We start from the raw sequence: 27,409 nt of genomic DNA, 5'->3' as shown, positions 1-27,409 counted from the left end.
CACACACGCGGACGTTCTTCTTCGTGTAGCCCTCAGGGCCCTGGTGGGTCACAGGGCATTTCTGCTGCGGCGGCGGGGATCTTCCGGGCTGCCTGTGCCCCGCAGTGTCTGCCGGGCGGACAAGCACTGGTTTCAGGAAGGCCTTGGAAGCCCGCGTCCTGGACTCTGCAGCACCCCTCTGGGTCACCGTGGCTGCTCTCGCGGACGAGTTAGCACTGGGCTCTGCCATCAGCAAGTGCTTGGTGCCGGGTGGGCGGGCGGCTGGAGCACGCCGGTTAGGAGAGCGCAGGGTCTGTGAGAACCGCCCAGGACCGTAGTCCTTCGGCGTCGGCTTGGTGTCCGGCAGACGGGGTGCGGGAGCCCGGGCACAGGGAGGCTCCTGGGTTTTTCACTTCATCGAGAGAACGCACAGTTTCACTCTGAACGCTTCCCGTGTGTCGGTAGTTTGGTCAGAAGCGGGTTGGCTTTGTATGGTAACTTTCTCCCAAAGAGACTAAGGGTGCAGGGAGTTGGAATTGTGGGGCTTAAGGAGTCTGGCCGGGGTCATGAGGTTGGGCCCGTTACGGCTCCCAGCCCCACAGCCCGCCCTCCCTGCAGGACACAGAAAGGGCTACGGACTTCTTCCCACCGGCCCTGGAATCCATGAATCAGCAGCCAGGAACGTGTCCTGGGCAGTGTCTGCCCACGCGTGGCCGAGAGCCCAGGCATGCAGTCTGCTCTGGGGCCCCAAACACCCCAGTCAGGGACAGTCAGGGTCTGTCTGGACTCGGGATCCAGATGTGGGGCCTCCACCAGCAGAGATGAAGGGAAGGGCAAACCTAATTCTCCTTGAGAGGAAAGAAAGTATCTGGATGGTTTGGGACCACTGAGGAAAACGCTGGGTCTGAGCCCACCTTCTTCTCCACGACGTGGCCAGCCTCAGCCCGCACGCCCCAGAGCATTCCCGTGCGGTCGTCTTAGCTGAGGCAGGCTTGCACCCAGGGGTCGGGCATCTTTGCTCTTGATTTGGCTTTCCGTGTGGGCAAGCATACGGGGCTGGCCGGGGGGAAGGGCCTCCAGAGATTTGATTTGGGGGCATTTCCCCTCTGAAAGAAGCACTGGTCTCCCGAGGCGGTTTTTAAGGATCTTCATGTTGAGGACACAGCCCCTGGGGGCGTGTCCCCGAGGCACTCCCGTCCCAGGGATTGCTCCCTTCTTTGGGTTTTCCTGGTCACCCACCAGCACGCTTTCTCAGGAGACTCTGCAGGGCAGCAAGAGGCTCTGTCCGAGCCTCACAGCAAGGGGCTGACCCCCCACCCCGCCTGCCCCAGGGCTTTGGAAGTTCCAAAGTGAGCGGGGCTGCTCCAGCGTCTTCGAGTCTGTAGCTTCCGGTGGCACTTGCCCGCAGCAAGGGGGCGCAGGCAGAGCCAGCGATGCTTCTGTTTGGTGCGGCTGGTCATGCCCCTGGGGCTGAGGCCGCATTCCACCAGCTTCCCCCGTGGCTGGTGGCTGGTGGCTGCCGTTGCTCTGGGTTCTTTGTGTGCTTTGAGGAGATGATGTGTTCTGTGCAGATGTTCAAGACCAAGGGAGTAGTTCACCTTCAGCAAGGAGGTCCTCAAGCCACGGCCAGCCTGTGGGAGGACCCTGCTGACCCTCCTGCAGGCATCGGGGGGGACCGTGGACGCCGGTGTTCTTTGTTCTGACCCCTCAGCCATGGTGCACTCAGACTGTGCAGGAGGGTGGCTGCCCCTTGCCCTGACTGCCTTCTCAGGGCGGCTTATGCCAGACCAGTCCCCCCGCTGCCGACCCCGGGTGTGAGTCTGGCTTCTCAGCCAGAGCAGCACGGAGCCCAAAGAGCACCTGGTCAGTGAACCTACTGCGGGTTTTTCTCTCCGAGAAGAAAAGGCCCCCTGGCTCCCGTGCTCTTCGTAGAAGAGGACCCCGTCTCTGAGCCAGTCAGTCCTTTCGGTTGGTTGGTCTGCATTCGTGCTCCCGACACAAGGCCTGCAGCCCCTCGGTCTTCTTGTGGCCAGTCCTCCCCCGGCCCCGGCGCAGACCGCGCTGAGCAGCAGGCAGAGCCTCGGGAGGGGCCTGTGCAGAGGCCGCCGTCTGGGTGTCGGGTTCGCGCACTGCCTGAGGAGTGAGGAGGGTCTGCCTGGCCCCTAGTCGGCCTCATCAGCCCATCGGCCTAGAGGAGCAACAGCGGCTGCTCTCGTTTGGGGGCCACTCGCCAGGTCCCTGGGTTCCCCGTGAGGCGGCACGGCCAGTGGTGGACGTGGCGGAAGCGAGGCGAGGAGGGCGTCCGTGTCTGTTGCCCGCTGAGCCCTCACCAACAGCTCTCTTTTCCCCGCCTCAGAATAGCATTCCTTTCGAGCACCACGGCAAGTAGCTGCGCGTCTCCCCGTTGGAAGGCAGCACCGGGTGAGTGTGCTCACGGGGGGTCTTGCCAGACAGCCGGCGCCGGGCGGGGCGGGCCTGACCACCCCAGCGTCCACCACGGGGGTGCGCAGGCGGGACTGGGCTTGCATGCCAGGTGCGCCGCAGGGCGAGTGCGGTCCCTCTGCCCGGTGCTTTTCCTCACGTGGATCCCAGAGCAGCCGTGCTCGGTCACCCAGTCCGGGGGCCAGCAGACTGGAGCGTCTCCGAACGGGGCGGCCCCAGGACCCCGCCCACCCTTGGCTGGCTGTTGGCCCTGCGGCGGTCTCCAGAGTCCGGGGCCTGTGGCAGGGAGCAGGAGCCCAGGGCTCTGCGCTCGGGCTTGGCTCCAGCGGTCCCAGGACACTCGAGCCGCCCGGCCCCGGGTCCGTGGTGCGGGGCGTGTGTCGTGTGGTGCTCAGCTGAGCGGCCGTGCTTGGTGGGGGCTCTTGCGCTCTCACTGCGGGAGTCTCCTGGTGGTCTCTGCCGCCCTGGCTTTGTCACTCTCTTCTTTCGCATTTATTTCTGTCCTCGTTTGTTTTTCTTTCCGAGCTCGGTCTCTGCTCAGCGTCCCATCCGTGCTGCAGTCTGTATTAACCCATCAGCCACAGCCGCCTGCTCCCCTGCCGTTGGCGCATGGCTGGGCGTCCGAGCCAGGCTCCCTGCCGCTGGGAGACGGCCACAGCTCCGGCGTGACTGCGTTCTCAGGGGCACCTCGATAGGGGCTGCTTTTCATGCCTCCCGCCACGGGGACCCCCAGGGCCCACACAGCGCCTGGTCCTTGCTTCACAAAACACCAGGTTACTTTCCAGGAAGGAGTGCTGGGAGCGAGTACTTCTTCCCGCTAGGACTCTGTCTGGTGCGGTCGTTCTTGGGCTTCTGGCTCCGTGGCCACCCGGCCTCCTTGCTTGCATGCCTCTTCCTCCTTCCCCGTCTTCCTGTCACTCGTTCTGCTGAGCACGTGTCCTGGCCGCCGAGGGGCCATCCAGAGTGTCTGGGGTGTGGGCGTGTAGCGTAGCGCTGGGCAGCGTCTGTGTCCCCTCGCCGTCACTGGTGTTTCGTGCCCAAGCCTTACCGACCGGCCCCGTGCCTCTGGCCTCATGCTGACCTTCTCCTGTGCTTTGGCTCCGACAGATTCCCGGTCGGGTGGCTTCCAGTGGCCTTCAGTCTGTGGTGCACCGATGAGAACTCTCCTTTTTGCTGTGAAGGGCAGACAATGCATGGCTGATCTACTCTGTTACAATGGCTTTACTAGTGACGCGCCCCCCGGTCTAGAACCGAAATGTTAACACCGGGAGCTCTCCAGGCCGCCCACCCAGCGACGCCCGTGGGGGAAACAAAACACAAACTAAACCGGACAGACTCCAAAGCGCTGCCGTCGCAGGGGCTGCACCGAGGGCCCCCCACGTGGACTCGGTTGTCGCGGGCTGGGAAGAAAAGCAGAGTGTGAGAGACACTTGCAGAGAGAACGAAACTCCCGCTCCAGAGCCTTTCGGTTCCCCTCCAGTGGCGGTGTGCCCTGCTCCCTGACGAGCCTACTGTAGCCACCGATCTTCTACTTGGTTAAGACAGTTTTGTATCATTTTGCTAAAAATTACTGGCTTAAATCTGTGTAAAGAAATCCGTCTTTTTATTGTTTCTTTCTCGTCTGTTTTTGCGGTCTTAAAACCGATGTTGACTCTGACAAGCCCTGGAACAAAGGCTGGAGTGGAGTTTCTGTGCAGGGCAGAGCGCGTCAGGGAGCAGAGCGCGCGGGCGCCCGTTCTCTGCTTCGTGGTCCCTTTGCCGTGTGGCCCGCTGCGGAGAGGGGTTCTCGCCAGAAGTGCTGTCCGTGTAGACGTGTGTGTAAGTGCCGTGTGTGCGTCTGTGTGTGTCGTGTGCCGTGTGTCCTGTGGCCTCATTACGCTGGTTTTGGCTGTCACCGTCCCTTCCCCATCTACACCGGAACGCCTGCGTCGTGCGGTCCTCTGAGTGCCCCCGACGCACGAGAACGAAGCCAAGCACGGAAGACCTCGGAGGCCAAGGCTTTTTGCGTGGGCGTTGCCGGTCCCTCAGGAGAGGATTTCAAATCGAGAGACATCGGCCCCTCCTCGGGGTCACGTGTGGTTATTTTGGTGGTGGTGGTGCCTCAGTGTCTTTGAATTTGGGACGTTCTCTGAACTGACTGTGAACGTGATCGGTATAGATTGGCCCTCGATGTGTGTTAACGTTTCTGTGCTCAGAACCAAGGGTGCGGCCGTCTGCGCCGGGCCAGGCGGGACCACAGCAGCCTCGCCCAGAGGGGATCCACCCTGAAGTGCCAAGAAGCCGGAGACTCGACCGGGTCACCCAGGAGGGTACAGCGTCGCTTGCGTCCTTCCACGACCTGCGCTGGGACGGAGCGGACCCGCAGGGGTCAAGCAGCAGGGCACGGCTGAGTCTTGCAAGAAGGGCACTGGGGCTGCTGGGCTCCTGGTGGTTTTCCTGGTCGCTCCCTCATCTGGTAGCAGGCAGCGGCCCAGGCGGTGGCGGCAGCCAGTAGCCGGGAGCCCCCGTTGTGGGAAACCAGGTGCAATAATCGGTGTTTGGGGGTACGGCCACCCCGCCGCAGGGTGCTCCGGAGACCGGGGCGCTGGCAGCAAGTGAGGGGCCTAGAGCGTCCGTGTCTGTGTTTTCCCGCTTTTGGCCCTCTTGGGCCCCTAGCATGGGAGCGTGGGTCCCAGGGACGCCCTGACGGGTGTGCGCTGATGGCAGAGCGTGGCTCCTGGCTGCTTTGCGTGGACCGAGCGGGCTGCTCTGTTGCGGGGCGCGGGACTTGGCCAAGTGGGGCTGTTTCTGGGAGTGCGGCGCAAGCCGGGCCGGGTCAGGGCGAGGTGGGGGGCTGTCGTGACCCAGTGCCCTCTCGGGAGGTGGGAGGTGGCCCTGCCCCTGTGGGCGAGTTATTAGTGGCTGCGGCTGCCGCCGGAGTGCCGGAGACCACCGGGGACAGCCTGCCCTCGCTCGGCGTCAGGGCTTCGACCTGAAATGGCTGGATTGGGTTTGAGAGGTGGGCACAGAGCCTGGGCCCTCAGCGGTGCGGCCGTCCGTCCGTCCGTCCGCGCGCACTTGCTGCCCTCCCGCTGCAGGAAATGTAGTTGCAACGTCTGTATCAACCTGTGTACTGGTGGCCGGTCCCTGACGCGGCACGTTTGTGTGACCACCGCATTTATGTGCTTAACCACCGTGTAAATAATAAACCCGTGATGACTTTTACCTTTCCCCCCCGCCCTGCGCTGCTCTTTATTTCAGGTCCGGGAGGGGTTGGTGTGTGTAGGTTGACCTGGTGGAAACTCATCTGCGAAGGGGCGTTCCTGTCTGTTCTCCTGTCCGGCAGTGCTGTCTCGACAGGCCGGTCGGCTGCAGGCCGCAGGCACGGGCTGCTCCTGCCCGAGCTCCCAGAGCCGACACCCGTGCAGGCCGTCCCCAAGCGCCAGTCCCTTCTCCCCTGGCTTAACCCATGGAGCAGGTGCCTGAGCTTCTTGGGCCTCAGCGCAGCCCGGAAGGAAGTCTCCCGCTGCCTCGAGCATTCTGGGGAGCGAGCGGCGCTCTGCTGCCACGGAAGGCGTGTGTGGTTCCTGCGAGGCGGCTCCTGGGGCCCCTGCCCGACCAAGGGGCTCAGGCCTGTCAGCCCCGATCCCCGAGGAGGCCGGCGCACGTGCCCTGTGCCTGGGGCTCCCCGGTGTCGCCCGCCCATCCTCGCCCCCACTCCCAGCTCCGTGGCTTCTGGGTGGGTCCATCCCTTGTACTTGTGGTTTGGCTTCCCTCTCCCGCTTGAGCTGTTGGAGCCCCAAGGAGCCCCAGCTGAACGCCAAAGCGGGGCTGGCCTGTGTGCTCTGACCTCCCTGCCGCTCGGCCCCTGGGGCCTGGGGGTGTCCTGGAGGGTGTGGGCCCTGAGTCCCTGCCCCTTGCTCAGGCCTTCCCCTTCCTGCCACTGGCTGAGCCCAGTGGGCTCTGAGGTTCTGGAATAGGGCTGGGCTCTTCCTCGGTGGTCAGCCCTTCTCACTTGGCTCCCAGCGTTGAGAAGGCAACACCCGGACTCCTTGCTGCTCACCCCAGCTGCCAACCCTTGCGTCCAGCCAAAGGGCCAGAGGCACAAGCCCCAAGCTGTCCTCCCCTGTTCTGCCGGGAGGGGCTGCAGGCAGGACAGGGACCACTGCACCGACTTCTGCCCAGGGCCTGCCTGTCCTGTTCCTTGGTCCCTTGTGCCGGGAGATGCGTCCTGGCTGCCCCACAACTTCCTGACCCAGGGCCCAACCCCGGGGCTGGATGGCGGGCTCCGCGCTCAGCAGTATGTGCAGACCAGGCCGCCTCCAGCTCCGCCCCCGCCCAGAGGGCTGTTGGGAAGCCCTTCTGGAAACTCCTGCACCCTGTTTTTCTGTCCTGCTCCCACCTGTGTCTGGTGGGGCCTGTGGGAGCAGCAGTCTCCGTGCTGTTGCGCCCGCACAGGTGTGTTTGAGGTCCTAGGGGAGTGTCCACCGGGCTCTGCGTCTTCCGGGCCATGGTTTGGATACTGGCAAGGGCTGCCCAGCCCTTCACGACCCCCACTAGTGGGCCCTGCCGGTCCTGGGCAGCTGCCTCCCAAAATATCCCAGGCAGATCCCCCAGGCACCCCCGCTTGGAGCCCACATGTGTGTGCCAGGGTCTTCGCGCAGGCCCCACCAAGTGTGTATGTGGCCAGTGCCCCCAGGTCTGACCAGGCTACGGCCAGCAGCCCAGGGTGGCTTGGGGCGATGTGTGCATGTCCTGCGAGGAGGGCCCATGGCGGGTGTACCTGCTGAGGGGGGCACAGCACAGGCATCTTTATTGGTCCGCGGGAGGATGGGCTTTAAGGGTGCTGCCTGTGAGCCTCCTTTGGCCATGACGGAGGGTGAGGGGTAGCCCTATCCGTGGCCCCCCGAACACTGAGGAGGCCTCAGCCTTCGGTAGCCACAGCTTTCTGAGGACAGCAAGCGTCCTCTCTCCTAAGTAGGCCCAGCTGGAAACCTCTGGAACCAAAACCTAGGCAGACAAGACCGTCTGCTCACCCGTGGGCCGCGAACCCCAGCCTCCAGTCTGGGGTGGAGGCGTTGTTAATACTGTGGTGGGCAGGGTCCCTTGGGTCCACCTAGCATGTCCACCGAGGTGCCAACTGAGGGACAGATGAGCCCGTGTTCTTGAGGCCAGGGAGGGTGGCCGAACTCCCACCCTGGAGCACACGCCGGCTTACATGGACCCCAGCCTGCTGCGTGTCCTGCCTCAGTGGGAGCAACGCTGACCTGCTGACCGTCTCAGGACTGCTTGACATTAAGCGTCCCCAGACTGGGCCAGGCCTTTGCACACAGGCACAGAGACAGGCGAGGACGCATGCTTCTGTCGCTCCTGGCCGGCAGCAGGGAAGCGAGGAGGGCGAGGGTCAGGGACAGTGTGAGGTCCAGGAAGCCTGGAGCAGCTCTGCGTCACCAGCAGCCGCCGAGTGGAGCTTGTGTGGTGGCAAAGGGCCCCGGCGCAGCTCTGCCTTGAGCCCCGCAACTGCTGACACCCCCACAGCCCAGGCCCCAGCATAGGGTCCAGGCAGGGCTTGGTGGGGAGGGGGATGTGCCCAGGGCCCTGGGGCTGCGGGCCAGCACCGCCGGCAGGTGCCTGGTCCTCCGCACAGCTTGATGGGCAGGCGCAGGAGGGGGAGCAGCAGGCCCCTCGGGGGTGACCTCTCCGGGTGGGACAAGATGTGAGCTTTCACTTGCTTTTCGTTGCAGAGGAGCAGGGACGTGGCATCTCTCCGGCTGCACGCGGCCCGCCAGGGTGCCCGCTGCCGTCCCCAGCGCCCGCGACGCACCACCTACTGAGGCGGCCCCAGCGGCCTCTGACCGGGCTCCCAGCCACACAGGCCACCACTGGCCATGAGGGCAGGTGGGTGTGAGGTACCCGGGGCGAGGCCGAGCAGGGCTGGACAAGGAGGACGGGAGCAGACGCCCGCGCTGGGCGCTGTAGGGCCACGATCCGGCAGCTGAGGGGTGAATAAACGGAAGGCAGGAAGATCATTTTCTTTAAACACACGCACAGTGAACAAGAACCACACGTATGTCTCAGCTTAAGTGCACACGCCTTGTACGGGCTGCTGGGCACGGCCACACGCCTGCAGCACGAACCCCCTCCCTGCCAGCCACTGGGGCCCTGCGTGGACGCCCTGAGCTGTCTGGGCTCCAGCAGGGCAGGGTTCAAAACCAGCAGCGCTTAGAAACGTGACCCGCCTGGCCGGGGCCAGAGCCACTCTGTAAAAACCACCAGGTGGTTGAGAAAATGAATTTGGAGTGAACAGTCAGACCCCTGCCCCACGTAGAACATCATCCCACTCCTTGAAAGAGGTTCCTTCCAAAGTGGCTCCCCCCACACGCAGGTTTATTTCAGACCTTCAGAGGTGCAGGAAGGGAGTTTTGTCCCCCAGGCGCCCCACGAGGGGCAGGCTGGGGCACAGCCAGGAACGTGGGGAGGCCCCCCCCCCGAGATGGTGCCACTCCACCGGCTCGCCCCAGCCCCGCCTTCTGATGCCTGCCATGTTGTCTCTGAAGCGTGGGTTTCTAGGTCCCTGAGCTCAGCGGTGGGCACCGGGCAGCTCCGGGGTCAGCAGGCTTGGGTCCCCAGTGCAGACGGCTCGTGACCTCTCGGTTCAGCTTCACCACAGTGTGGAATGACGCGGCTCCCCGCCCACCACCTCCCGGAGAGACACGGGCGGCCGAGCTAGTCCTGACTGTGAAATAAACATGAGCGTTGAAGTCTCTGTCCGGCTCCGTCACCCCCGCTGGCCTCCTGGGCTCAGACGCTCGTTTCCGGCGTGTGAACGACCTCCCCGTTTTTCTCGGGCTCAGCTTTCAGGAAGTGCTCCACCTCCCGGGAGTCCACCCTCACGTCCGCGGGTGGCTTGCGGCGCTCCTCCTCCTCCGCGGCCGCCTCCGGCCTCTTCCTAATGCAGAAGAAGTTGCCAAGCACCAGCACGAGGGAGGAGGCCAGCACCTCGGCCCCCGCCAGGACAAACACGTACTGGTACACGTGCGTCGCGTCCAGGAGCTTGCCTGCAAGGGGGTGACCGCGTCAGCCCGGGCTGAAGGCCACCCCCACAGTCACCGGCTACCTGTGCACCACGGTGCTGTTGGGGACATCCCAGGGGCACCCTGTCCCAGCCCCCCCACCCCGCAAGGTAGCACAGACCAGGAGGCTTGAGGGAGGCTCTGGATCCGAGCGGGTGCAGGAGACAGAGTCTCCGGGGAGTGACCTGGCCACACTGCTGTCGCTGGAGGCCTTGTCACCCGTGGCCCTCATAGGAACCGCCTGGGGCCCCAGAAGGACCCCAGGACAATGAGGCACAGCCCTGGGGCTCACAGGGTCCCATGGGTGGCGGCCTATGGAGTCAGCTGGAGAGACCCAGGCCAGCCACGCCCCAGGATTTTCTCCACCTTCACCAAGAAGAGCAAAAGCCCAACGTAACCAAAGCCGACCCTCTGGGCTGGCCCAGGTGCGGGGCACCGCCCTCGGGATTCCCCTACATGCCAGCCTTTGGCCCAGGAGATGGGCTCGGCCAGTGTTTGCTCCTGACACCTGCTGGCCACCTGGGTGGGGTCCCTGCAGCTAAGAGCCCTCCCATGGTGGGCTCCCCTTCCCGAGCAGGCACGCTCACGCCTGCCTGCGTCCCAGCACTCACCTCCCGACGGGGGCCCGATGAGCACGGCGACGGCCTCCAGCAGCAGCACGAGGCCGATGGCGCTGGAGAACTGCTGGGTACCCACGACAGCCATGAGCACCTCGAACTGCAGGGCTCCCACCATGCCGTAGGAGATGCCGAAGAAGATGCAGAAGACCACCAGGCCTCCGTAGTCGCTGGCGGTGGACCCCGTGAGGTCTGTGAAGCCGTTGAAGAACATGGAGAAGCTGAAGAGGTAGACGGAGTAGGGCCGCACCTTCTTGAGGCCTGTGATGAAGCCGGCGGTGGGCCGGGCGAAGATGTCTATGAAGCCCAGCACGGTGAGCAGGAAGGCGGCCTGGGTGTCGGGCACACCCAGATCCTTGGCGTAGCTCACCACAAACACGGGGGGCACAAAGAGCCCCAGCACCATGATGGAGGCGGCCACGGCGTAGATGACGAAGCCGCGGTCCCGGAAGACGCTCAGGTCCAGCAGCCGGCGGGGTGGCCTCTGGGGCGCGGGTCCCGAAGCTGGCCCGGGCGCCTGCAGGGGCCTCATGAGCGCGGCGCACACGCAGCAGTTGAGGAGGAGGCCGCCCAGGATGAGGAAGCCGCCCCGCCAGCCGTAGTGGTCCTGCAGCAGCTGGCCCAGTGGGGACAGCGCGCACAGGAACACAGGGCTGCCTGCGGCCGCCAGCCCGTTGGCCATGGGACGCCGCTTGTTGAAATAGCGGTTGAGCATGATGAGCGACGGCTGGAAGTTGAGCGCCAAACCCAGGCCTGCGGGAGGGGCGGGCGGCAGAGGCGTCACACCGGCCCACCCGGGCCCTCGTCCCTGCGGCCCTGGGTGGGCATCTCCGGGCGTCCACTGACAGGCCAGCAGAGACTGTCTGCTGGGGAGCGGGCACAGACTGGCGCCAGGCCTGGGGGGCCGTCCACAGCGGCCCGCTCCTGAGAGGCCCCGCTCTGGGCACAGCGCCCCAGCACCCCCACTGCCCGAGCCGTTGCCCCCCCCACCGGAGGGCCCAGTGGGCCACAGCCTGCCCTGCTCCCAGACGGGCCCCACTCACCTGTAATCACCCCCGTGGTGAGATAGAGCTGGATGACGCTTCTGCAGAAGGACGCGGCCACCATGCCCAGGGACGCCAGGAGGCCCCCCGTGAGCATGACAGGCCGGCAGCCAAAGCGGTTCACGCACACGCTGCACAGTGGGCCTGTGGGGGGTGGGGACACGGGGTCTCTCCACGGTCACTGAGAGACGTGGCCTGGCGCCGCGGCCGGGAACGGCCCCTCCCTCCCCCGACACCCCCTGCCCCGGCGGATACACCAGGTGCCCGGGGTACGGGTCACACTCACACGCCTTCCTGAGCAAAGCGCAGTTCACAGTGAAATGTCCTGGACAGACTTGACGTGTGCCCAGTGTGGCCGTGTGGGGAGCCACGGCTTTCGGGCAGCAGCCTCTCCAGGGTTCCTCGCAGTCACCCCCGAACCTGGGCCGCAGACACCAGGTCCCCCTGCCGGTCCCCAGCCTTCTTGCTGGTGTGTGAGGCTGTTAACCAGAGCGGCCCTTGGTGAACCCCAGAGGCGACCACTGGGCATCACGGACCCTTACCTGTCCCGTACAACATGGCCAGCAGGATGGAGGAGATCCAGGCCGTGTCGCTGTAGCCGATCCCAAACTCGCGCATGAGCTCCTTGAAGAAGACACTGACCGCCTTGGGGAAGGCGTAGGAGAAGCCGGTGATGACGAAGCAGCCGAAAAGAACGGCCCAGCCCCAGCCTCCGTCCGGGGCCTTGATGCCCGTGGGGCCCTCGTCAACCACGGCGCCACCCATGGCCCGGAGGGCAGGTTGTGCGTCCCTGAGGAAGGAAGGAAGCAGACTCAGCCGTCCAGCCTCGGCCACAGCAGGGTCCCAGGCCCGAGCCACCTGTCAGCCCCACCTCTGGCCCTCACCTGCCTCGGCCTGTCTGGGCGGCCGGCAGCGCTTCCTCCCTCCCCCACCCGGGCCTGGCCTGCTCCCACCCCGCGGGCTCTAAAGGGCAGTGGCTTTTTTGGGCTCAGCACAGTCTCAGGTTACCTTCTGAGGAGGACAGACCCCAGCAGGGACTTGAGGCCAGCCGTGTGGGGGAATAGGCTGCCCTTTCCACCGCCTGTGGGCGGGTCTCGTGAGAAGGGGGCCTGGGGCCCCACCTGGGTTGGTGTCCCTGGAGACCTCAGCTAGCTGTGGCTGGCCGTGCTCTCCCACCCCCAGGGCAGCAGGACTCCCGATTCTGTCCTCTGTCGCACCTCCCCGCCCCGGGTGAGAGCCTGAGAAAGGGGCGAAGACTCACGGGCTCGACTGTGCGGGCCGGAGTCGGGGGCAGCCGGCAGGGGCCTGCAGACTGTCGGGGAGCAGACAGTCCTTACACAGGGGATCCCCCCCGATCCCGTGCCCTCTGAGCAGCAGAGGAGGGCCCCTTGCCGAGCCGGGCCGACTCCTCCCACACTCCCAGTTGTCCACACTCCACGGATCAAGGAAGGGGAGGTCCCAGGGTGGGTGGCAGGGCTGAAGGAAGGGGTAGGCTTCCGTGCGGCCCTCTGGAGCAAACCATTCCGGCCCCCAGACTGCTAAGGCCGGGAGAGGGCTGCCTGTACCCAGTGTCGGCCCGAAACCCCGCAGCAGCCCTGGGCCCGCTTCCCTCTCCAAGCCACAACTTAGCCCCGCTGAGGCACAGTAACAAAGAACGTTGGGACCAGACGTCCAGCTGGAGACCCTAGCCTCCCCTCTTCGTCCCCCACCTCCATGTGATCCTAGCGCCAGAAATCCCCTAATCCCAGAGGCTGATGTCTGGTTCCCCACCTCACCTGACAGAGGCTGTTCCCGGAAGAGTGCCTCCCCGGTACAGGTACGGGGAAGGGAGGGCAGCCCCCGGGGCCTGGGCCTATGGGGTCCAGCCCACGCTGCGGCCTGCCCGGCGGCCCCCACCAGCGTGTGCAGAAGCCCAGCCCTGGGGGAAGAAGTCCTGATGGGGAGCCCTTGCCAGTGCCGAGGCGGGAACACTCTGCCTCCACTGACAGCCAGGAACGACCCAACCAGGAGACTGAACAGCCCTGGTGTCAGCCGCCTGGCTCCACCCCGTCCCCTTTCCAGCAACATCCTTGACCTTGCAAAGCCCCCTGGGCGGCCCATTTTCTGTATGCAAGCCGGAGATGGAACGTGGGCCAGGACTTTGGAGTGAGTGCAGGGTGAGCGGACGGGAAGAAGGGATGTGAAAAGTAACCCCCTCCCAGCCTCCACCCTGCCCCTGCCCCCAGCATCATGGCCACAGGAGCCTGGGCAGGGGGAGGTCTGGACTCCGATTCAGGGGTGTGTCAGGTGTTAGGGGGTGTTTGCTGAAGACCTTTTGGGTGATTCCAGGCAGTTGTTGACGAGCACGACTGTTAGATGACGGACTTCCAGGAGCCAGCTGGCCGCCTGGCCGATGACAAGGCAGACGCAGCCCACTGGAGCGGAACACGGCCCTGGCCCCCACCCTAGGCTGGGCCAGGCTTCAGGGCCATGGGCAGCGCTCCTGGGAAACCCAAGAGAACAACCTCTCCTCTCCCTGGGCTCCCAGACCCTGTACCCTTTGGCACCACCCCCCCGAGTGCTCAGAAGCCTCGTGGACCAGAGAGCAGAGTGCAGGGTGTTCCTGAGGCCAAGAGCTCCCCAGCCCCTGGGGGGGGGGGGGCACCCAGGCCGAGGAAGCCCCTGGGCCTCCTGCGGATGTGCCCACAGCCCTGGGACCTGGCCCCCAGGCGGCCCATTCCCGCGTCCTGGGCATACCTGGGACCTGGGACTGGACTCTGCCTGGGCAGTCTGGGCTCACCCCTGGGTTCTGTCCTCCAGATCCCCGCCTGACTGCAGCCACATGCCCGACGCTGGGACGGGACATGGGCAAATGCTGTCCGGCAGCCAGAACACTCCAGTGGGGGCACCAAGCTGCGGTATCCCTGCCCTTTGTTGGCGTCAAGCTTAAAAGGTCCCCGAAGTACAGGCAGCGGGGAAACCTAATAAAACCCCAAAACCCGTCTCAGGACTGCGTCAGGGTGCCGTGACACTGTTTAAGGCAGAAAGCACAAACCCCAGACCCAGGGCAGACGATGGGGCTGGTGGCTGTGGGGGCCCTGAAGGGCCAGGTGTCCCCACAGTCCTGGCTTTTCTCGGGTTGTGGGTTTACAGACGTTCATTGGTTTTTAAAAGCAAACTAAACGGGCATGCAGAGGCCAAAGAGGAGAGTGTGTCTGAAGCCGACGCCAGCAGCTGCTCTCAACCACGTACCCCTGGCTCTCGGAGAAGCTGGGCGCCTCTGAGAGCTGCACCAGCCACACCCAGCACTCACCAGCAGGACACGACCCCCAGCCTTCGCTGCCCCGTTCTCCGCTCATCTGCCCACCAGGCTGGACCCCCCCCGCCCACCCCCAAGGCTCCCTTGGTCTTCAGGAGACAGACGCTGACCACCCATGGGGCCCAGGGCATCCCCTGAGCTAGGACCCGGGAGGGCAAGGGGCAGGTGCTGCGGCTCAGGACCTCCGTGGGCCCCAGGAGACCACGTGGGGGAGCACGGTCATCGCTCCCAGCCAGTCCTAGCCGCCCCCGAGGCTCTTCCCTTTCCTCCCAGCCCACCCCCCAGCCTGGGGTACCAGCCAGGCTCAAACGCTGCCCTCCCCGTTCCCCACACAGGCTAGTCCTCCAAGTGAGGCTTCTCAGCCAGGAAAGGGAATGGGTGGGACCTCGAGGTTTAGGGGGACAGGGGGAGGGGGGAGTGGAGAAGGGGCTGGGATTTCCATGAGGAAATGGCCTTGTCAGCCCAGCTTGCCTTGGGGGAGGCCGGCAGAGGCCCAGACTGACAACATTCCCAGGACAACCCAAGATGGGAGGCGTGGTCCCTTCTGCGGGCTGGTAGGGACCGGCGAGAAGGCACCGGCATGTCTGTGGGTTCACACCAGCCGGGAGGCCTTGTGATGACGTTTCCCCTCCAGGGAAGCATGCAAACCACGTCCCAGCCCAGAAATAACCCGCCCTCTGGGCCTCAGAAAGCTGATCTCCCTGGTGGGGCGAGTGTACCCGCTTCCGGGTCAGGTGAGGCTCTGGGAGCTGCCCCCCCCCCCCCACTTCCCGAAAAGGTCCCACCACCGCCCCAGGCGGCTGTAAGCTGAGCAGGGGAGGGTCCAGGGAGCCGAGCATGGGGATCCCTTGGGAGTGCCCACACGCAGCAGACCACAGTCGACGGGGCCGGGGCCCTTGTGCTCTCCCAAATCAAGGGCGCCCACCAGCTTCCCCCTCAGCGGTCCCCTGGCTGGCTGAGTCCCAGCTGGGGTCAGGACTGCAGGCCCCAGCCCCTGAGCCAGCCTGGCCTCCTGCCAGCTTCACCCCAGGCTGTAGACCCACTGCCGTCCCCAGTGCACCCTGGCACACCCCCAGTAGATCCCCGTGCCCCACGTCCTTGCACCCACCTCGGGTCTGTCAGGTGCCGGGGCACGCCATGTCCCCTGGGTTCAGTGAGGTGGCCTCTGACTCTAGAGCCTGTGGCCTATCCCAGGTGCCCTGTAGGTTCACCTTCCGAGGAGACCGGTCAGTTATCTAAGCAGACTTCCAGTCCTTGGAGACCAGCTCTGGGTGGGCGGGGCACAAAGGGGCAACTGCATTCCTTCCTGGACTCCCCCTGCATGGGGAGGCCTGGGAGACCCGCCCCATTGTGGCTAGTGCTGGGCTCCATTTGAGCCCCGAGGGTCTCTGGAGCATAAGGGGCTGGTTGATGGACACAGGAGTGCCACGCCTCCGGAGGGGAGGGAGGGCCTCCCCGGCCCCCCTGCTTCCTTTCCCCACCGCCTCTGTTGTGCAAACAGGTTAACAGCATATCCCAATGCCTTTGCCTGCCCAGGGCTCAGAAAGCACCACTGGTCAGCTTGTCCCCTTCCCAGGGCCTGCGCAGGCCCCCAGATGCTGCTCCCCCCACCATCTGAGTGCACAGCTGGGGCTGGAGGGCGGTGGGCCTTGGGCACTGCCTCAGGCATGATCCAGGCCTGTTATGCCCAGCCGGGGCCCTCCGTCCCTCCATCCTCCACAGACCACGAAGCCCCGCAGGGCATGCCTGGTGCCCTCAGATCTCGGGTGGGCTCACAAGAGGCCAGTGGGGCAAAAATGCTGGCTTCATGTGTCCGATCGGAAACTGCACTAAGGCCAAGCTCTCTCCAGCCCTGTGCCACATGTGACAAGGAGGGGGCTGTGGGCCCTGTGGGTGGCCCTGTGGACAGCTGTGGGCTCTCCCATCAGGGCACCCTCCTCTAGAAGGCACAATGGGGCCAGCGTGCAGTCGGGGCTGGAGCAGGCCCAAAGCAACCCCCTCCAGCCCTGGAGCCTGCCCAGCCTGGCAGTACCTGGCCTGCCCATCACAGGGCCACCTTGCCCCACTGCTGGACTGGCTGCAGCCGCCCCCCACCCTAAAGCCAGGGGAACAGGGCCAGGGCCAGGGCGGGGTCCCTGCATCAGCTAGCCCCACTCGCCAGGAAGGGCCCTTCCCACCACCAGTGCGTTGGGCCTGGTGGGGCTGGGGCGGTAGAGACAGGGAGGGGTGTGGGAAGGGAGCAAGCTCCGCCCGCTAGCCACTGGCTGGGCTGAGGGACGTGGGGGACGTGACCGCGCCAAGGGAGGAGCCGCCACCGTATGGCCTGGAGTAGGCGCCCTCCCCGTCTGTTACCGTACAGGGCGGCGCGGGGGCCGCTGGGGTCAGGGAGCCCCGGAACCGCCCTGGGCGCCGCCAAGCGCCGCCCGCCCAAGGAGATCCTGCGGCCCCGCCCAGGCCCGGACCGACCTCATTTTCCCTCTGCAGGGGCCCGGCCATACGGAGGCAGCTCGGACCGAGATGGCCTGTCTGCAGGCTGGCTGCCCCGCCCCGCCCATTTCACGGATGGCGCCTGAAGCCCGAAGGTCTGAACTTGCCGGCGGCCCTGTGAGCCTGATCCAGGGTGTCTGGATGGACTGGCCGATGGGCTGGCCGCTCCGTGAGGCAGCCGTCACCCTCCTGGACTCTCTGCCTGAGTGGCATTGGCTCTTCTTCACGCTGGCCGGGCCACCATGGGGCCCCACCCTGGAGCAAGTAGGGCCTGGCCCCGGGGAAAGCACAGCCCCCCATGACACACACTCCCCGCCACTCTCCGGGAGAGCACAAGCCCCGTCTGCGGCCGCGCCTCCACACAGGTCCTGGCTGCAGTCCGCTCGAGCCAGGCTGTCTCCCGGGTACCATGCCCTGCCCAAGGTCACACCAAGTCGTAACAGAGCCTGCCCTGGGACCAGGCCTCCCACTGCCCATCCCAGGCCCAGCCCACACCACAGGCCCTGGGGCAGGAAGGCTCTGCGCCTGCACTTCCCGGCTTCCCCGGCTTCGGAGCAACTCCTCAGTCCCACTGACCACCCACAGAGGCCGGGTCCAGCCTCGACGGCACACTCGTCTCTGTCTGTCCCTCACACCCCGAGTGCATTTCTGGACGTGCAGCTCGGTGCCGCTGGGGTAGAAACGCACTCTGGCCTCTGGGCCACCTCTTCGTCCCTCACCTAGAAGCCGGGCACCCCCAGTGGCCATGACCCGACAGCTAACCTCCCACACTCACCGCCTGCCGGCCACCGGCCTGAGCCAGCATCCCGGAAGGTGTGTTGTGCACCCACTTTTCAGACAAGTAAACTGAGGCTCCGCCAGGTTTCCCACGGGCCAGGGGCCTGGCAGGAGAGGAGGGGTGGACACGAACCAGGGCGTCCAGCCTGATTCAGAGGGAGCCCCCTCCCTCTCTGCCCCCGGCCTGCGCTGGGAGCCGTCGCCCGAGGGCGGGTGAGGGCCGCGAGTGTTTGGGCGCGGCGAGACGCGGGAGGAGGTGGGCGAGACCGAGGCCCGCAGGCCAAGGCGCCAGGAGCGCCACGCCGGGAGCGCACGTGCACCCCGCGGCCTCGGGAGGGGCCCGGCCGGCCGCAGCCAAACGCCGCCCGCCGCGGAGACCGGCTCTTCCCTCCGCGGCGCGCTCGGCGGCCCCGCGCATCCGCCTCCCGCCGGGCCGAGCCCGAGGGCCGGCGGGCGCAGGGGCGCGCAGGGGCGCACGGGGCCCGGGACCGAGGGCGCGGCGGGGGCGCGGCTGGCTCCCCGGAACCGCTGGGGGTAGGGCCGCCGCGGGGTGGGGGCGCGCCGAGGCCGGGATGGGGAAGGGGCTGCGGGCGGGAGCGCGGGCTCCCCGGAGGGTTCCGGGCCCGCCCCGCCCCGCACCGCCCCGCACCGCGCCTACCTGCCGCCGCTCGGCCGCCGCGCGCCTCTGTCCTCCCGGTCCGGGCCGCCGCGCGGGGGGACTCGCAGCTCCGGCCGCTCGCGCCGCACGTCCCCCGCGCGTCACCGCCGCCTGGCGCCGCCCCTGCCCGCCCCGCCCGGACCCCGCGCCGCGCGGAGGGACCCCCGGCCCCGCCCCCGCCGCGCCCCGCCGGGCCCCCGGCCCCGCCCCCGCACCACCCCCGGCTGCACCCCCGACGGTGTGGGGCTCCCAGCTCGCGGCTCAGCTCGGGGGCGCTCAGGCCTCCCTCCCCAGGGCCCCCGGGAATCCCCGCCCCATCCGAGCCTCGGCTTCCTCCCAGGCTGGGCAGCGGGCGGGGGCCCCGCGCCGGGGGGGTTCGCGCACCAGGCGGGCGACCGCCCCGACCTTCCGTTTCCCCATGTGGCTCCGCGCCCCGGGAAGCCAGATAGAGCCGGTGCCCTCCTCTCGGGCTCCCGGCACTGGGGCACTGGACCACCGCCGTGGGGCGGACCCCAGTCCCGGGGCGCGCGTCGCACACCCGCCGCCGCTGGCCCACGCCGCTGGGTGGGCGGGTCCCAGCCGGTCCCTACTCAGTGCTTGGGGCCCCATTTTCGCGTCTGTCGCACGGAAAGAGCTGGCTCAAGTTTGAGGCTGTGCCAGGGAGTGTGGCTGTTGGTGGCGGCCACCCAGCGGGGACAACAGGAACACTTTCCACCCAGGAGACTTTGAAATGACACTCCAAGTCTCCAGGGGCCACAGGAGGCTGACACATTGGCGACCTTGGGCCCATGGGGATGGAGGGCAGAGTGAGCGTCCAGCGTGAGTGGAGGGTCATGGACTCCCGGAGACCGGGCAGCTCGCAGAAGGACAGTGTGGGCCTCCTGGCTGGGTCCACCAACCGACTGCCCCTTGAGATGCCACGTCCACCAGGACCTTCTGCATTCCCTTTGGGGTGCTGAGAAACCACACCGCACGTGTCCCCTGTGAAAAGAGCCCTGGCACTCACAGAGGCTGGGCGGGTCCCCACCCCTGCTTGCGGCTCGCGGCTGGACCACCCTCACTCCAGACTGCTGAAGAAACGGCCGTGGAAGCATGTGTCCGTGAGAAGGTGAGCAGAGCCCAGGCCTCCAGAGCGGGTCCTCGGGCTCCCGGATGCAGGCCTGGATCCTGAGTGTCTGGAGGAGCACGTGGGGAAGCCAGTGCCCTCAGGCTCCCACCATCCAGCCCAGCCTCAGGGACGACCCCCATTTGCCCCCCCCCCAGGCAGATGTTCAACCCACAGGCTGGGGGGGCACCCTCATGTGGGAGGGCATCCGAGGGCGTGGCGAAGCCTCGTGGGGCAGGGCGCGGCTGCAGGAAGGAATCGCCCACCTGGGATGGTACTTGCAGCCCCCCCCCCCGCCGAGTGTGGGCCACCGTGCTCCCCTGCCTCGGGTTACCGAGACACACACCCTGCCCAGCTCAGGGTCCCTCTCGCCACCACCCAGATGCTTCCCCGTCTTCTTGGAACTTGGGGGCTAGTGCACCCCACCCTGAAGACTGCAGATTCCTCTTGGGTAGAAGCCTTCAGCCCTGACCCCGTCCCCGCCCCCACCCAAGACCGAAGAGCACAGAGGGGCCAACGAGGAAAGACAGGTGGGGGTGGCTGGGGTCTTCCTGCTCTCTCCCAGCTTCCCTCAGCCCACGGCTCAGTCTTCTCTGAGCTCCAGGACCTGGAAGGACCCCCACCTCCCCCAGTGATCAGAGCGAGTACCCGGGATTCCGCACTTGGGCTCCTAGGAGGGAAGGAGCCTCGGGGGTCCAGCTGGGAGAGTTGGAGGCGGTCAGCCAGGGACACCTGGTTCTGCGGGAGCCCTGAGAACGGAGGAGACAGTCCCCCAGGCTCAGAGCCCCTCAGGCACCGTCTTCCTTGGGTGTGTGTCCTGGGGCCAGACTGCCTGTCCTCCCGGACCCTCGGAGCTGAGGCACAGGAGGGCAGGCTGATCAGACACCGGCTTTCCTGTCCCCTGCCCCCAGCAGAGCATTCCAGGGCAGGGGGCTTCAACTGGGGGGCGGTGCTGGCAGAATGCTGGTGTGTGGGAGAGATGTTCCTCCATGGGAAGCAGGGCTGATAACCCAGGAAGACTTTCCCCAGGGCTTCATGGGGACCAGTCCTGCGGGGGCGGGGGCAGGAGCCCCAACAGAGTAGCCCAGCACTGGGAGGGTCTCGGGTGGCCAGGCTCCATCCTGCACGGAGCCCCACAGTGCCCTGTGCTCTGCAGGCCGTACTGGCTGCAATTCTCTGGGAGGGACAGAGAAGGCCAAGGGCACCCACCCCAGATCTGGCTCCGATGCCTGTTCCCTGACAGTGGCCCTGGGCTGGCCCCACAGCTCAGGCTGCCCCTTTCTGAACAGAAGGGAGTGGAGGACCAAGGGAGCTCCATCCTGGCGAGGGGGTGACTCCACAGAACGGCCCTGTACGAGGTGAGGGGCACTCCCTGATGGCCTGACCTAGCCCTGACCCTGCCTCCCCCTTCTCCCTGGCTCCCAGGCTCCCAGTTCCTTGAATTGTTGCAAGGCACAGCTTCGGACACTATCACGCCCCGCAGCTCCGAGGGCCTCCAGGGCTGTCCCCAGTCCTGCCCAGCCAGCTGCAGTGCCCGGGGGACACACTCCACCTTTCTTGAGCTGGTGTCTGGAGATGGACTCAGAGGCGGGCTGTCTGCTCAGCACGTCTGCTGCTGGTCCCATCGCCATGTTCCCTGTGCATCCAGAAACAGGTGCCAGGCTCTGCTTTGATCTCCAGAAAGGACCCTGGACACCTAGAGACGCTTTGGAGGGCAGCGGCCACAGGGAGGGTGAAGGACTGGCCTCCCGCTCCTGCTTGGGGCCAGATCTGCGGCACCAGGCTGCTGATGAAGCCATTCTCGAGTCCTGGGAACCCACCACTGGACTCCAGGCCATGCCACCCACCGAACGGACAGGACCAGGACAGGTGAAGAAAGCCAAACCGCGTGACAGACACCTGGGCTGCACCACGGCCCTCAGCCCTCCTCGGGGAGCAGGTGGTCTGGCCGCACAGCCGGTTCCCACTCCCTGAAGCTGCACCCTCACCCTCTCCCGGGCGGAGAGGCCACCTTTGCAGATGAGGCAGGGTGGGGGGCTGGGGGAGGACCCTTGCCCAGCAGGGCAGCTGGCCTGAGGCCAGGGCTTTCTAACCACTTCCCTCTCACCCCTTCCCTCTCCCCAGGGCCTTTACCTGCGCTGTGTTCAGGCTCCCAGAAAAATAAACACATTTACCGCTTGGCCGGCCCAGCCTGTGGACAGAGGCGGAAACAGGCTGCGGAGGCCGGACCCCAGCCCGGCCTGGCATGACTCACCTGCAGTCCCCACCCAGGGCAGGTGTTGGGCATGGGGGTTGGGTGGTGTCTGTTACAGGGGTGGGGGTTGGGGCGTCTGCCCTGGGCAGATCTGGGGGAGACTGGGGGTTTCTGGGACGTTGGGGGTGTTTGGAGGGAGATTAGAGGTAGGTATCTGGAGTTGGGGGTGTCTGGGGGTCAGGGTGCCTGGGGGAGGCTGAGGGTGTCTGGGGTGGGGGTTCACTGCGGCAGAGCGTTCACAGCCCCGGGTCTGTGGGATCGCTGGGCCGGTGCGCCCCAGAATCTGCTCCGGTTGGGGAAGAGGAGGCATCAGAAAGCAGAGCCTGGCTGATTTCAACCCCGGGACCTCTCCAGACCGGCCTCCTGGCTGGGAAGTGGGCACGGTGAAGCCCCCTGACTGCTCTTGGAGGCATAAAAGTTCCTCCCTCTTGCCACGGCCTCCCCCCACTCCCACCCCATCCCCGCAGCTCAGCCTTTTGGCCTGGAGGCTGGACAGGGAGCAGCCCCAAGCATTTGGGCTCCCCCTGTCCCCCCTGCTGCCCCCCAGGCCCTGGTCTGCCCCCCCATATGCTTTTCCTCCCCCTTGCTCCACAGCTCCTGCCCTCCACCCCGGGGATGCCCGCAGGCGCTGTGGGACTCCATGCTTCCCAAGCTGGGGGCCCTGCGGATGGGACCAGAGCAGGTTTGGGCACAAATCAGGGTTGGGACTGGTGCTTGCTGGCCTCGCTCCTCCCACAGGGTCCTCCTGGACCTGGGCCCTCCAGGTCCCCCCGCCTTGGTCCCCGTGGTCCCTGCTCCTGGAAGCCCCCCAGTTCAGGAACCAGTAGACAGCTCCTCTGCGGCCTGAGGTCTGGGCCTTCCTCCCTGCGCCCCAGACCCGGAGGCAGTGGCTGTGGAACGCGACCCTGCTCCCTTGCCTGCCACTGTGTGCCCACCACCACCCTGGCTGAGGGAGCTGTTGCTGAGGAGCGGGGGGACATCCAGGAGGGTCCTCAGACACCACTGTGGCGGGCAGGGGTGGGGGCCCGTCCCCTACCCCGGCCTGGCCCTGCACATCCTAGCTGCCTGAGGGACGTGGGTCCCAGCAGAAACTGGGGCCTCCAGGACCTCTGCCAGCGGAGGGCTTGGCCCGAGGGCGGCCACGCGGCGCCTACACCTGTACCTGCCCTTCAGGTGAGGCTCCGCCATCCCCGCCGGTTGGCGGAGCCTGACTGTGCACAGACTCTCGCGCCGGCAGGGGCCCCTGGGAAAGGCGCGCTGCCCCCTGCTCCCTGTCAGGCCCCCAGCCCCGACCCCCAAACGCGGTGGCCACTTCTCAGGCCCCAGCCCGCAGGGGTCCGCTGCCAGGCTCTCCCCCTGCAGCTCGAGGGTGCCCCCTGCCTCCCGACCTCTGCTCTTCCATGCCAACTAGGGCGTGGCCTTGTCCACTCTCAGGGCCCGCAAGACCCTCTTTGCGCTCGTGATCCTGAGACGCACTGGAGCTCAGGCTCCCCGGGACCCCACACCGCTCGGCTCGGGCAGAACTCCGTCTGCGACCCCGCTTGACCCCGCTGATGCCCTCCGCAAGTCAGGCTTCCCTCTGGGTTCTTCTCTCTCCTTTGTGCCGACAGCCAGACCCAGGCAAATGCTGGGCTTCTCTTGCCCGGGCCACGGCCCGCCAAGGCTGGTAGAGCCTCGACCTACCCCAGTGCCTGGAACCGTGCCTGGAGCCATGCCTGGAACAGAGCGGGTGCTCCCTGAATGCCGGTGAGGGAGGGACACGTGGGAGAGAGCGCCCCACAGGCCAGTGGAGCCTCCAGCCCTGCCCCTCCCTGGTCCAGTCTCTGCCCACGCAGTGGCCGAAGGGAACCTCACACCAAACCACCCACCCCTATGGTCTGGCGTCCTGGCTGGGCCTCTGTCCTCTCTTCCTCGGCCACCACTAACATCTCATCCGCCCAGGTGGGCTGCCTGATGGCCTGGCTGATGGAGCCCCCAACACCGCGTACCTGACCCTATACTCAGCGGGGCTCCGTGTCCCTGCTGAGTGTGGCACAGGCGCGGGCCCACCCAGTTCCTTGATCCTGCTGTCCAGCCCCCACGAGTCCCCCTAATCTCAGTGTGGAGCATTCCGGGCCCAGGGGATGGAAGTCATGGAGGTACTGTGAAGAGTGACACCAGGTGAAGGACAGGTGTCCCAGCCTTCTGCAGGCCAGAGTGGAGGGCAGGAGGGCGGCAGCCAGGCCTCGGCCAGGGGCTGAGCCAGTGGGGCCGGGCTGTGTGCCAAGCATGAGCGCTCCTCTCGCCTACGGGGAGGGGAAGGCCTTGCCCCACCTTCCTGCTCCGACCGCAGTCCCCCCTCCTTGGTGAGTCAGCACTGAGAGCCGGGCAGAACCACTTGGGGGCTGGGAGAGGAGGGGAGGCGGTCGGGGACTCTGACAGCAGGCGCCCGGTCCCATGCCACACCCAGGGATGCCAGGCCTCAGGTGGGCTCCCCCTGGGCGTGGAGGGGCAGGGTCCTGTCCCAGCTGTGTGTGGCCCACGCAAGCCTCTTGGCTTCCATCATCTCCAGCCCAGAGGCCTGAACCTTACAGTGTCCAAGACTAACAATATGAACCTGCTAGTCCCATGGGGTCCCCCAACCCCGGGCATCACCCCCCAGGCTGCTGTCTGTGTAGTAATCAGGACAGCAAAGGAAGGCGGACGCCAACCCCCTGGTCAAGACAGCCCTGGGGGCTGGCCTGGCGGGACACGCCCCTCTTGGTGCCCACCTGTTGGGCGGCATGGCCCTTTCACAGGGGCCCTGGGGGCGACATCTGACAGCTGTGTCTGCCTCTGGGCTTTGACCTCTGAGAAACAACTACATAGGGCCCTCTTGTCCCTTTGTCCCTCTCGGAGCACTATCCTGCCCCTTTCCTGGTTTGGAGCCGTGAGCACCCCTCCCCCGCCCCAGCCTGCTGCCTGGTTCAGGTTCACAGGGCAGCTCTTGGTCTTGGGGGGGCAGGGACCATGTAGCTGGCTGTCCGGCACCTGGACACACTGGGGGTTAGAGGACATCTCCCACCAACCCCCCCATCGGGGTGTCGCCCACCCTGTCTGGAGGCATCCTTCCAAGAAGAGGATCCCGCAGCGGGTGGCAGCCCAGGTCCCTGTCCCCGGGCCCTGCACGCAAATGGAGAAGTTGCTGTGGCCCCAACGTGTTGAGGGGTGCAGGGCAGGGCATTTCCAGAAGGAAGTGACTTGCTCAATGCCGTGCAGGCTTGTGCGCGCACCAGTCCCACGCCCGACTGCTGTGCGGGGGGGACCCCATGGGAGGCGGGCAAGGGACATCCCCAAATGAGGTCAGCTCCGAGGCCAGCGTAGGAGGAAGTACCAGGAGTCCTGGGCCGTCAGGACGGGGCCTCCTTGGGCACCCCCTGGTGCTCCCTGCCATCTCCCTGGGACACTGTCCCGGGAGGGAGTATAGTTCCAGGCCAGGCTGTCCACCCAGGGGCCACTCTGGCCAGCAAGTCAGGCTGTACCCCAGGATCCTGGAGCCACAGCCCAAACCCAGCCCTTTGAGCCACAGCTCTTCCTGGCTTATGACACCCGACCGCGGAGTCAGCCTGCCTCCCAGTGTTGAGACGCAGTCTGGGCTTCAGTGCTGGGGGCCCAGTGGAAGCAGGGGTCACCGCGTGTGCCAATGCTGGCCTCACCGGGGGTCACCCTGTCGTTGCGGACCTCTGCAGAGGTCGCCGTGTGCCGATGTTATCCTTGGTGGGCCTAGGAGGCTGGAGCCCTTGGAGGACAGGGGAGGGCGGGTGGGCTCTGGCTGGGTGGTTAGATAAGTAAGGGATGAGGCAATCAGGGGCCTGAGGCAGGGGTGGGCACTACTGAGAGGGGCACGGGCAGACCGGGCCAGAGACTTCAGAAGGGCTCTGCCGGCTTGACTCTGGTGGCCAGGATGTCCCTTCATCTCCCCATAGGCGTGTACTGGGCTACTGGGCATGGGGTGTGGATAAGGAGCCTGGGGAGGCTGCCTTGCAGACCTGGGGGACGGGTGCCGGGACGGGCCACGTGGGAGGAGGCTCTTGGATGGGCCCAGTCCAGCCTCCACCATCCTGCTGGCTGTGGGACATGCGGGGGGGGGGGGGGCGAGTACAGCCCCTTTCTGGACCTGGGGCCCCAGAAGGCTTACGTGGGATTCTGGTGAGAGGGTCAGAAGTTCTGGGGTTGCTGGGGTCCTGAAGGGGCAGGGAAGTGTGTCCCACCAAAGGGTGGTAGGAGCTGGCCCTACCCACGAGAAGCAAGGCCATGCTGTGCCTTGGGGTTATCATGGGTTCGGGGCTGGGAGGGCTTCGTGTTGTGGTCACTATAGGACGAGGGTTGGGGCCCAGGATGGCGAGAGCGGAGCTCGTGGTTAGCTCTTGTTCTCCTTGAAACAGGCAGGTCCCCAGACCCCTGTGTTTACCCAGACACACCTGGGGCCCCTTGAGGGGCTGAGCCAGGACCGAGCGGTTCAGCTGGTTTCCGACCCTGCAAGCAGCGGGGAAGGGAGCGCCGAGGCAGACAGTCCTGCAAAGACGAAGACAGGACTGGGCTGGGATTTGAGCCCCGGCCCTGGGGCTGCGGGTCAGCCTGGTCTGGAGGCAGCAAGGGCCCCGGCTGCGGGGGCAGGTTCCAGGCCGGCCCCGCGGCGGTCACGGAAGCCTCCACTCTCCCGAGGCTTGAGTTACTGATCTCGCCTGGAGGGCCCCGGCCCGGTGACCCCGACGGCGGACAGAAGGGCGCACCGCGTGCGGGTCCCGGCCCGGGCGGGATGCTGGGGGCTGGGGGCTCGCCCTCCTCCGGCGGCCCCCAGCCCCGGCCCGTCGGGGCAGCAACGACGGCCGCGCGCCCGCTGCGCTCGGGGAGCCTCGGCCGCCCTCGCTCGGGCCCGCCACGAGCTCCGCGGGTCGTCCTCTCCCGGCGGGGCTGGGCGCGGGGCCCGGTTCGCCCGTCGGCGCCTGCGCGCGGTGGGGGGGGCGGGGCAGCGCCGGAACCTCGCGCCGGAACCTCGCGCCGGAACCTCGCGCCGGAGCTCGCGTTTCCGGCCGGCGCCGCGGAGCGGCCCCCAGCGCACCCGGACCGCGGCGGCCGGACTCCGGTCACTATGGCGACGCGGCGGGCCCGAGGCCAGTCCCGGCCGGCGTGCGCGGTGAGCGGCGAGCGCGGGTCCCCTCACTGCCGCGTCTCTCTTCCCGGGGGCGCCTGCCCCGGTGCGGGCGTCCCCCCTTCTCCCCGCCCCGCGGGTCACGCGTTCCTCTCGCTCCCTCCGCCCCCGCAGGTGTCCCCAGGTGCGGGCGCGCGGCCCGGTGGCAGGTGGGCGGCCGCAGCCCCGCCGCCCGCGGTCGGGCCCAGGGATGTGCGGCGGGTTTTCCCGACTCGCGCGAGGGCTGCCGAGGGGCCGCCGGACGGTGGCTTCTGCCCGGCTCGCGCCTTCGCCCGCCACCGGCCACCAGCGCCTGCCCCGCGCCGGCCCCCGCGCGTGCGGGGCGCGGCCTGCGTGGCCCCGCCGCTCCTGCACTTGGTGGGAGTTCGCGGTGGGGCGCCATGCCCGCCCCTGGGTTCGCCTCCTGCCTCGTCCTGGCGCGGTTTTTCGGTCGCCTCGACCCCCGGCGGAGGCGGGAACCCCCCTGGACTGAGCCGGCTAGGCTCCCCTCCGCGTTAGGCACTTTTTTTTTTTTAAAGAAATCTAGT

At 66.7% G+C, this 27,409-nt stretch overlaps 4 protein-coding genes across 8 annotated transcripts in view; 3 read left to right on the top strand and 1 right to left on the bottom strand.

The window, feature by feature from the left end:
• CSNK1D (casein kinase 1 delta) overlaps positions 1–8,343 on the top strand; it is a 31,427-nt gene extending 23,084 nt beyond the window's left edge. The window contains exons 9-10 of one of the 3 annotated variants that reach the window (XM_045986437.1): positions 2,336–2,400; positions 3,529–5,631. In XM_045986437.1, the coding sequence (XP_045842393.1) occupies positions 2,336–2,368 (33 nt within the window). In that variant the 3' untranslated portion in view covers positions 2,369–2,400; positions 3,529–5,631. Of the gene's footprint in view, positions 1–2,335; positions 2,401–3,528; positions 5,632–8,144 lie in introns of those variants that run through there. The other 2 variants (XM_045986438.1, XM_045986436.1) reach the window with 2 other exon arrangements.
• A 136-nt stretch (positions 8,344–8,479) lies between these two features.
• On the bottom strand, positions 8,480–18,598 carry SLC16A3 (solute carrier family 16 member 3). 3 transcript variants are annotated; one of them, XM_045986435.1, is made up of 6 exons: positions 18,354–18,598; positions 12,909–13,051; positions 11,676–11,923; positions 11,134–11,277; positions 10,085–10,843; positions 8,480–9,458 (listed from the first exon to the last, which is right to left on the bottom strand). In XM_045986435.1, the coding sequence occupies exons 3-6, from the start codon at positions 11,896–11,898 to the stop codon at positions 9,202–9,204; spliced, it is 1,383 nt and encodes a 460-aa protein (XP_045842391.1). In that variant the 5' UTR covers positions 11,899–11,923; positions 12,909–13,051; positions 18,354–18,598; the 3' UTR covers positions 8,480–9,201. The 3 variants fall into 3 exon arrangements, with proteins under 3 accessions (XP_045842391.1, XP_045842390.1, XP_045842389.1); XM_045986434.1 differs by lacking the exon at positions 12,909–13,051 and having other exon boundaries at positions 18,354–18,597; XM_045986433.1 differs by lacking the exon at positions 18,354–18,598 and having other exon boundaries at positions 12,909–14,052.
• Positions 16,383–27,380, top strand: LOC123930085 (basic proline-rich protein-like). The gene is made up of 8 exons (XM_045986293.1): positions 16,383–16,613; positions 16,916–17,182; positions 17,642–17,731; positions 17,975–18,229; positions 19,617–19,732; positions 22,307–22,394; positions 23,124–23,278; positions 26,324–27,380. Exons 1-8 carry the CDS (start codon positions 16,383–16,385, stop codon positions 27,378–27,380), a joined length of 2,259 nt encoding a protein of 752 aa, XP_045842249.1.
• Positions 26,785–27,409, top strand: part of CCDC57 (coiled-coil domain containing 57) — a 91,241-nt gene continuing 90,616 nt past the window's right edge. Inside the window, exon 1 of the mRNA XM_045983996.1 lies at positions 26,785–26,867. The gene's annotated coding sequence lies outside the window, so the exon portion shown is untranslated. The remainder of the gene's footprint in view (positions 26,868–27,409) is intronic.

Source organism: Meles meles, chromosome 18 (assembly GCF_922984935.1).
Source record: "Meles meles chromosome 18, mMelMel3.1 paternal haplotype, whole genome shotgun sequence".
Classification (NCBI taxonomy): domain Eukaryota; kingdom Metazoa; phylum Chordata; class Mammalia; order Carnivora; family Mustelidae; genus Meles; species Meles meles.
The sequence above is the reverse complement of the archived record's forward strand: the minus strand, read 5'-3'. Positions and strand labels throughout refer to the sequence as shown.

Coding starts and splice junctions, on each gene's coding strand:
- SLC16A3 (XM_045986435.1), bottom strand. CDS start 11,898: ATGGGTGGCGCCGTGGTTGACGAGGGCCCCACGGGCATCAAGGCCCCG. Junction 10,844..11,133: donor CACCACGGGGGTGATTACAG/GTGAGTGGGGCC, acceptor CCCCTCCCGCAG/GCCTGGGTTTGGCGCTCAAC. Junction 9,459..10,084: donor CATCGGGCCCCCGTCGGGAG/GTGAGTGCTGGG, acceptor ACCCCCTTGCAG/GCAAGCTCCTGGACGCGACG.
- LOC123930085 (XM_045986293.1), top strand. CDS start 16,383: ATGGGGCCAGCGTGCAGTCGGGGCTGGAGCAGGCCCAAAGCAACCCCC. Junction 17,183..17,641: donor GGGGCCCCACCCTGGAGCAA/GTAGGGCCTGGC, acceptor TCCCTCACCTAG/AAGCCGGGCACCCCCAGTGG. Junction 18,230..19,616: donor GCTCCCCGGAACCGCTGGGG/GTAGGGCCGCCG, acceptor CCCCCCCCCCAG/GCAGATGTTCAACCCACAGG.